At 57.6% G+C, this 8,281-nt stretch overlaps 1 protein-coding gene across 1 annotated transcript in view; it reads left to right on the top strand.

Moving 5' to 3' along the window:
* Window positions 1–8,281, top strand: part of CABIN1 (calcineurin binding protein 1) — a 33,223-nt gene that overhangs the window by 431 nt on the left and 24,511 nt on the right. Inside the window, exons 2-6 of the mRNA XM_010860073.1 lie at window positions 4,549–4,609; window positions 5,066–5,158; window positions 5,513–5,626; window positions 6,218–6,352; window positions 6,503–6,683. Coding sequence (XP_010858375.1) covers window positions 4,607–4,609; window positions 5,066–5,158; window positions 5,513–5,626; window positions 6,218–6,352; window positions 6,503–6,683 — 526 coding nt within the window. The 5' untranslated portion in view covers window positions 4,549–4,606. The remainder of the gene's footprint in view (window positions 1–4,548; window positions 4,610–5,065; window positions 5,159–5,512; window positions 5,627–6,217; window positions 6,353–6,502; window positions 6,684–8,281) is intronic.

Here is an 8,281-nt window from a genome sequence, read left to right as displayed (position 1 = left end):
GCCGCCCCCGGGCCGGATCGAGTCTCCGGACCGCGGCGGGGGGCGCTGCGCAGGCGGCTCTGGGGCCTCTCACTTCTCGGGCGCCTGGGTCACTGCAGGGCATGCTGTGTATGCGGCTTCCACGCGGCTGGGCTTCCCTCCGTGTGGCCCTTTTGGTTGTTGCTCAGTCGTGTCCGACGCTTTGCGACCCCAGGACTGCAGCACGCCAGGCCTCTCTGTCCATCGCCAACTCCCGGAGTTCACCCAAACCCATGTCCATTTGAATGGGTGATGGCATCCAAGCATCTCATCCTCTGTCGTCCCCTTCTCCCAACTTCAATCTTTCCCAGCATCACTGTCTTTTCCAGTGAGCAGGCTCCTCTTTGTTTTTTTATAATATTATTATGTCTTGTGACTATAATGTGTATACTTTTAGTGATATAAGTACTTGGGGGCTCTACATTGTCTTGTACTTCAGACACAGCCAAAGACAGTATGTAAGAGTGGGGCAGTGTTTTCATAACATCTTGTTTAAGGACACCGAAGTTTGAGTCTTATGTAAGTTTTATGTAATTTTCATGTGTCCCGAAGTTTTTCAGCCATTTGAAAATGTAGAAATCATTCTTTGCTCACTAGCCCACTGTTTTGCTACAGCCCAAGAGCAGAGGATGGTTTTTACATTTTTTAATAGTTGAAAAGCAAACTCAGATTAGGTCCATCGTCCCCCGCCACCCCCCATCCCCAAGATTGGGAATGCAAGGTCATGTGGTAGCTCTGTTCTTAGTGTTTTAAGGAACCTCCAGACTGTGCTCAGCAGCGGCTGCACCAGTTTACATTCCCGCCAACGGGGTGAGAGGGTTTTCTTTTCTCCATGCCCTCCAGCGCTTGTTGTTTGTAGACCTTTTAATGATGGCTGGGAAACAATGGCAACAGTGAGAGGCTTTGCCCTGGGGGGCTCCAAAATCACTGCAGATGCTGACTGCAGCCACGAAATTAAAAGATACTTGTTCCTTGGAAGAAAAGCTATGACCAACCTAGTCAGCATATTAAAAAGCAGAGACATTACTTTGCCAACAAAGGTCCATCTAGTCAAAGCTGTGGTTTTTCCGGTGGTCATGTATGGATGTGAGAGTTGGACTATAAAGAAAGTTGTGCGCCGAAGAATTGATGCTTTTGAACTGTGGTGTTGGAGAAGACTCTTGAGAGTCCCTTGGACTGCAGGGAGATCAAACCAGTCCATCCTGAAGGCAGTCAGTCCTGAATATTCATTGGAAGGACTGATGCTGAAGCTCTAATACTTTGGCCACCTGATGCGAAGAACTGACTCATTGGGAAAGACCCTGATGCTGGGAAGGATTGAAGACAGGAAGAGAAGGGGACGACAGAGGATGAGATGGTTGGATGGCATCACTGACTCTATGGACATGAGTTTGAGTAAGCTCCAGGAGTTGGTGATGGACAGGGAAGTCTGGTATGCTACAGTCCATGGCGTTGCAAAGAGTCGGACACGACTGAGCGACTGAACTGACTGAATAATTAGTGATGTTAAATGTATTTTCATGCGTGTTTTGCATGCTTAGTCACATCCGACTCTTCGACCCCATGGACTGCAGCACACTAGGCTCCTCTTTCCGTGGGGATTCTACAGGCAGGAATACTAGAGTGGGTCACCATGCCCTCCTCCAGGGGACCTTCCTAACCCAGGGATGTAACCCAGGTCCCTGCATTGCAGGCGGATTCTTCACGGTCTGAGCCACCCGGGAAGCCCCGTGTGTCTTTTGCGTCTGTGTTTTTATTCTTGGCGGTGCTGGGTCCCCGTTGCTGTGTGGACTGGTCTCTAGTTGGGGTGAGCTGGGGCCGCTTTCCGTTTGCTGTACACGGGCTTCTCGTGGTGGTGGCTTCTCCTGTTTAGGAGCGCGGTCTCCAGGGTGCCTGGCCTGCAGTGCTTGCGGGTTGAGGACTCCATGGCACAGGCTTAGTAGTCCTGGCACGCGGGCTTAGTTGCCCCATGGCATGTGGCATCTCCCCTACCGAGGACTGAACCTGTGTCCTTGTTTTGGAAGCATGGAGTCTTAACCACTGGGCTGTGTGTCCAGGAAGTCCTATATGTCTTCTTCAGAGGAGTGTCTATTTAGAACTTACGCCTATTTTTTGATTGTGTATTTTTCAATATTGAACTGTGTGAGCTGTATTTGTATATTTTGGAAATTAATTCGTTGTCAGTTGCACCATTTGCAAATATTTTCTCCCATTCTGGAGGTTGTCTTTTAAACTAGGCTTGGATTTAGTGGAAAGTTGCAACAATGATGCAGTGAGTTTCCAAATGTTTCTCCCCCTGCTTCCCTAACTTTAACATCTTACATAGTCCTAGTGCAATTGTCAGTAAAAGGAAAGTCACACTGACACAATATTATCAACTCAACTGTCACTTTTCTGCATAGTCACAACCCTAGTCCTTAAAGTTATTCAGTGTTTTATTAACTTCTTGGCCTTGCTACTTTTTGTCTAATATTGCTCAATTTAGGCTGTCTGCTGTTTTCTCATGATTAGAGAGAAATTATGCATTTTAGGCCAAAAAACACAAACATGCTCTACCTGTGGGGTAAGATTTTAGAAATGTTCATATTCTGAATACTTTATCTTCCACTACGAACGTATTCTGTTACCTGTGTACATTTTGTGGAGACGGGCATAGGCGTTCCACTGATGAAGTTTTCTCCTATTTGGCCACATGAAATGTCCGTTTCTCCTTTATGTGTGCACTGAATTGGTAGGTATGTTATATTCCCAAATAAGATGTGTATAAAGTTCCTAGAATTCGAAGAAATGTCAGTGTTCTCCCAAATGCACCAGGATGCCAGGCTGTACGAGGTTAACTCGGATGATTTTCCTATTGATGCAAAAATAAATAGTTGGATTTTAAAAGATCTGTGTTCTGGACGATACATAATCCCTTTGCACGTGCTTTTCTCTTGCTCCCTACCATGCCCCTCCCGCCGCCCCCTGACTGTTTGGTGATCACAGTGTCCATCCCAGCGTAGTTTATGGTGAAGCCAGTTTCCAGAGTTAATCAGCAGCATGTTTTGCTTGTTTAAATGTAGAAGCCAGCAGATGAAATAGCTATCGACCTAGTGGGGTTGTGTCTTCCTTGTCTGTGAAGAAGACTGTACTTTTTCCTTCCTTGTAAGAGCCCTTGGAGAACACAGAGCCCGTGTGGAGGTCGTAGCTGAGAGCTCTGTTGGCGGGAGCCGTGTCATTTTGTTTTATACGAGTAGAGCTTGTATTCAGTGCCTGCTGGACCCGCATGGGGCTCTGTGCTGACCCCCGGGTGCGCCGTTTCCTGGCGCCTCGCTCTGCCCTCCCTGGAGCGTTTGGTGGCGCTGCGTCTTCATCCACCCCTCAGGCTGAAGCCCGGTGTTCCCCGGCACCCTGCTGCTCCCTGGAGGCCCCGAGGCTCAGTTCTGTGGGTTTCCTCCTGGGCGTGCCCTCCGCTCCCCACGCTGCAGTCAGGCTCCTGCCCTGTCTTCCTTTACCAGACCCCACAGATCCGTGAGTGTGGGCCTGTCCACACAGCTGTGCAGCCTCCACCACTGTCCCTACCCCAGAAAGGAGCCCTGTTCCCCACAGGAGTCACCCCCGTCTGTCCCTCTCCCCGGCCCCCACCTCCTTCCTGCTTCTGTGGCCTCGTGGAGTCTGGACGCTGCACATAAATGGAAGCAGCGGTCTGTGGCATTGGTGATGGCTTCTTTTAATGGCTGTGTCCTCATGGTTCATCCAGGTGGTAGCAAGTGCAGCACTGTGGTCTGTTTTGTGACCGGATAATAATCCATTGGTTGTCTGGACATCCCACATTTTCTGTGTCCATCTGTCAGCTGATGGGCATTTGAGTGGCTCCCACCTGGAGTCTGTCATGAGTAATGCTGCTGTGAACGTTTGTGGGCGAGTTTTGCTATGGCCCTGTCTCCGTTTCCCTTGGGAGTGGACTAGCGTTCTGAGCAACTGCCACTGCCAGCAGGCGTCACTGCTTCATTCCCACCTGCAGGGTGTGAGGGTCGGATTTCTGCACGTCCTCACCAGTCCTGTCGTTCTCTACAGATTTCACACTGGTCTGCCTGCCTCTAAGTTTTTCCCTTGTATTCCGCATAGTTTTTTCTTTTGCATTGCCCTCTCACCCTCCAGGCCCCTGCACCCCTCCCACCTGCCGCCTGCACCCCAGTCTTAGCGCAGGCCTTCCTCCTTCACTTTCCCCATCCCGGCGGGCGACCTGGTCTCTACCTGCTGCCTGTGTTTCCATTTTATTCAACTTTTGAAGAAATAACTGTTTGTCGATCTACTACTTGTGCTGAGCAGTGAGCCCTGGGGGCATGTCAGACTCACTCCTCCGTGTCCCCAGTTGTCTGGCCAGGGCAGGCGCTCCGTCCCTAGGCCAGGGGCTCCGCAGGTGGCAGACCACAGGGCGGTCCCGAGGTGCGCTCGCCTGTGTGCCCGGAGCCAGAGGCCGTGGTTTTGGACCCGGTTCCTGGTGGCCTGGCTCTTCTGGACCCCCCTCAGCCTGTCCTCCCTCCCTAGGAGCCCGTGGGCCGCCCTGCCCCGCCGCCACCGCCGGGTGGCGCCAGAGGCTCTGACGATGGTATGTGCTGGTGCTTGGCCTCGCCTCCCCCCCCCTCCCCGGGCGAGGGGCGGTGCTAGGGTGGGCCCTGAAGGCCATCCGAGTGGGGCTGTGGGCACCTTCGGGGGTGTGGGTGTCCAGCTGGCAGGGCTGCGTCTCTGTGGCAGAGAGACACAGCCCGTGTCACTGGAGTCAGTTTCCCGATGCCTGGGTCTTCTGCTGCGTCAGGCTGCTGCTGGGTGTCCTCAGCCTGTCCCTTCTGTAGTGGACATGTTCCCTAAGCAGGTTGGCGTGGTCCTTCAGAACGTTCCAGGTCCCCTTTCCCTGGGTGGTCCACTCAGCCCCACATCTGGGGAGGCCGTAGCTGTTTGAGGCGGAGTGTGTTACAGAGAGCTGTGCGCCTTGTAGGTTAGTGACGAGACGAGCCACGTTTTATCTAAAAGCAGCTCTTCTCCTCCCTCACACCTCTGCCTCTAGATCCGAATCGCAGCCTTAAACGCCAGCTCCACGGTCGAAGACGATCATGAAGGAAGCTTTAAAAGTCACAAGACCCAGACAAAGGAGGCACAGGTGTGTGGTCACGGGCTCCTCCTCAGCTGGCCCTCCTGGGGTCTGCGTGGTTCTGGCTGATGTGGCCACCCTCCCAGGAGGTGTCAGCAGGGCTCCTGGAACCTTGGCCTTGCTCGGGCTGTGCTCTTGGCGTGCTGCCTGCTGCTGTTCAGGCTCAGCTGAGCCCACCTTGCTCGTGTCCACCTGGGGGGCCGCTGAGCAGTGAGCCCCTGGCAGGGTGGGGCCTCAGGGCCGTCTCCACCGCAGCAAGGCTGGCTCACACGGCCTGGAGTGCAGCCCCCGCACACATGGTCGGTTGGCTTGAAGAGACACACCTTTGTGCTCTTGGAAAACGCCTCCCATCTTGGTTTTCAGGAAGCAGAGGCTTTTGCCTTGTACCACAAGGCCCTGGACCTGCAGAAGCACGACCGATTTGAGGAGTCCGCCAAGGCCTACCACGAGCTGCTGGAGGCGCGCCTGCTGCGGGAGGTGAGTGCCCCGGGCTTTCCCACCTGCGGAACGCCCTCCTCGCAGGGGTGCTCCGAGGTTGGGCGAGTCCGGAGAAGCACGCGGAACAGTCGCAGGCACAGAGACCCCCAAATGCCCTTCCTACTGGGGCGTCACAGTCTACCGGGTGGGGCGCTCTGTCCCCTCTCAGTGTGGAGGCGGCCGTGTGAATGGCTCGGGGCCTTATGTTTTGTGAAGTGTCAGAGCCGGGCATGGTGGCGCCACCAGGCGGCTGGGCGCCAGTGCTCTGGACGCTGCCATCCACGCTCGGGCCGCTGCCATCCACGCTCGGGCCTCAGGCGTGACAGGCGTGCTGGACGCGTCCCTTCCCTGTCTTGCTGCCCAGATGGCCTGCAAACTGCTTCCCGGGGGTCTGGCCTTTCTCGTCTGTGTGCTTGGAGCTGGGGCGGGGGCGGAGGGGTCCTTGAAAGACCCCCGGGGCCACACTGTTCTCCAGTGGAGGGTGGTTCCGGACTTGCCCCCAGGCCTGCACGGAGGCCAGGGGCCCTGCTGACGGCCTGCGGAGGCTTCAGGGCCTGGCTCTCACTTTGCGCCTCTCTGCCACGTTCCCAGGCGATTCCGTCTGGTGATGAGAAGGAGGGGCTGAAGCACCCTGGGCTGATGCTGAAGTACTCCACATACAAGAACCTGGCGCAGCTGGCCGCCCAGCGGGAGGACCTGGAGACGGCCATGGAGTTCTACCTGGAGGTGCTCCCCGCAGGCCTCGGGCAGCCCCTGGGGGCCGGTGGCTCCCCTGTCGTCCCTAGGCACTCTGGGGGGCTGGGCTGAGGCTGTCCCCTCGGACGCCTGCTGGAGGGGCGGGGCTGACTGAGCACGCGTCTGTGGCGTTGCTTGCAGGCGGTCATGCTGGACTCCACGGACGTCAACCTCTGGTATAAGATTGGACACGTGGCCCTGAGGCTCATCCGGGTGCCCCTGGCTCGCCACGCGTTTGAGGAAGGGCTGCGGTGCAACCCTGACCACTGGCCCTGCCTGGACAACCTCATCACTGTCCTGTACACCCTCAGCGACTACACCAGTGAGTGGGGCGAGGCTGAGTTTTGCGTGCGCTGCGTCGGCATGCAGGCGGGCGGGCAGCTTGGCTGAGCTCAGGGCCTGCGCTGATGTGCAAGGGCTGTCTGCCCAGCGTTCAGGGGAAATGGAGACGCGTTTGCTTCCCCACCATGCTCTGCTGGCTCTGCTGGCTCTCTTCCTCGGTCGCGGTTTGCCGCTGGTGCTGTAGTGGGAAGACAGGCTCCCTTCAGCCTTCACCCCTACCCACCCCCGCTGCCTCCTGCCCCACGCCTGCTCCTGTGATTTGCTGATGGATGGCCTGGCGGCTGCAGCCTCACTCCCAGTGCCAGAAGCGCCCTTTCTCCTAGCGGCTTCTGCTTCCCCCCTCTGTAGAGCAGCGTGGCTGCTGGAAACACCTGTGCCAGATGCAGCCCCCTCTGCCTTGTGGTGGCGTCACTCGCTGCCCTGCCTGGCCCTCTGCTCTGCAGGGGACACATGGCCCCTTGCGGGCCATCCCGAGGTGGGCACTGACGGGGTGCTGGGCCTCCTGGGCCGGCTCCTCCCGGCAGCTATGCAGGAGGGCCCTGGGCAGGACAGGGTGCAGGGGAGCTGGCCTCGGGCACAGACGTGCTCCAGCACCCAGCCTGGGTGAAGGTTTCAGCCAGGAGGCTGGCTCTGGCGGCTCTTCCTTCCCTTTCCAGGGGCGGGTGGGGCAGGATGGGGTGGCGGAGGCTGGGAGGCTGGGCCCACACCCCTCCCTGGCTCCGTGTGTTCGAGCCTGGCCAGCTGCTGGGTCCCTTCCCTGTGGTCACTGCCCGAGGCGACCCCAGCCTCTCCCCAGGTCCCCAGAGCCAGCTCAGCCGCCCCTGCCCCCTCCAGGCGGGGCGGGCACGTCTCGCTGCCTCTGCTGTCTGTCCTCTTCTCTGCACGTTTAACATCTCAGGCTCGCACGTGGGGTCAGCTCCGGCCGCGGGCCCTCGTGTCCCGGCGCAGATGTGCGTGTGCGTCTGTGGCCGTCCGCGTGTCACCCTGTTTCCCTGTTTTGACTCTGGCGCTTGCATCTTCCCGTCTCCCTGGGGCTTGTCCTGGAGCTCGGGCGCCCCCTGGAGGCCCGGCCTTCGGCATTCTGCCATCTCTGCACCCCGGCTCAGGCTCTGCGCTTGGTAAACCAGTCTTGAGCAAAAGATGGCCTCGGGGACTGAGTGGTGTGTGTGCCTGTGAGGGCGGAGGGCCGTCCCTGAGCCGAGGAGGCAGGCCTCCCTCTGCTGCAGGCACGGCAGCTCTGCTGCAGCCCCATCTTTCTCTCTGCTCCCACCCCTCCCCTGGGAGCCGTGCTCTCCTTCAGTGGGTGGCTGGCGGGGCGGCCTGGCTCCGCCCTCCCTCCGGTGCTCCGTCCTGGCTTTCCTCCCCTCTCCCCACTCTGTCCTTCTCTGCTCATTCCTGATGGGAGTGCCTCGCATCCCCATTGACTGTGGAGCTGGGCCGGGCCCTGGGCCATCCCGTCCAGAGCAGAGCGAGCTGGCAGTAGTGCTCCGGTTTGCAGGCAGCTGGGCCCTGTAGGGTGGGTTTGCTGGGTCAAGGGTCTGTGTGTGACGCTGCCCCCCACCCCCCCACCACCGCAAT

The sequence above is a fragment of the Bison bison genome, unplaced genomic scaffold (assembly GCF_000754665.1).
Source record: "Bison bison bison isolate TAMUID 2011002044 unplaced genomic scaffold, Bison_UMD1.0 scf7180017856933, whole genome shotgun sequence".
Classification (NCBI taxonomy): domain Eukaryota; kingdom Metazoa; phylum Chordata; class Mammalia; order Artiodactyla; family Bovidae; genus Bison; species Bison bison.
This window is presented reverse-complemented; position numbering and strand designations above follow the sequence as displayed.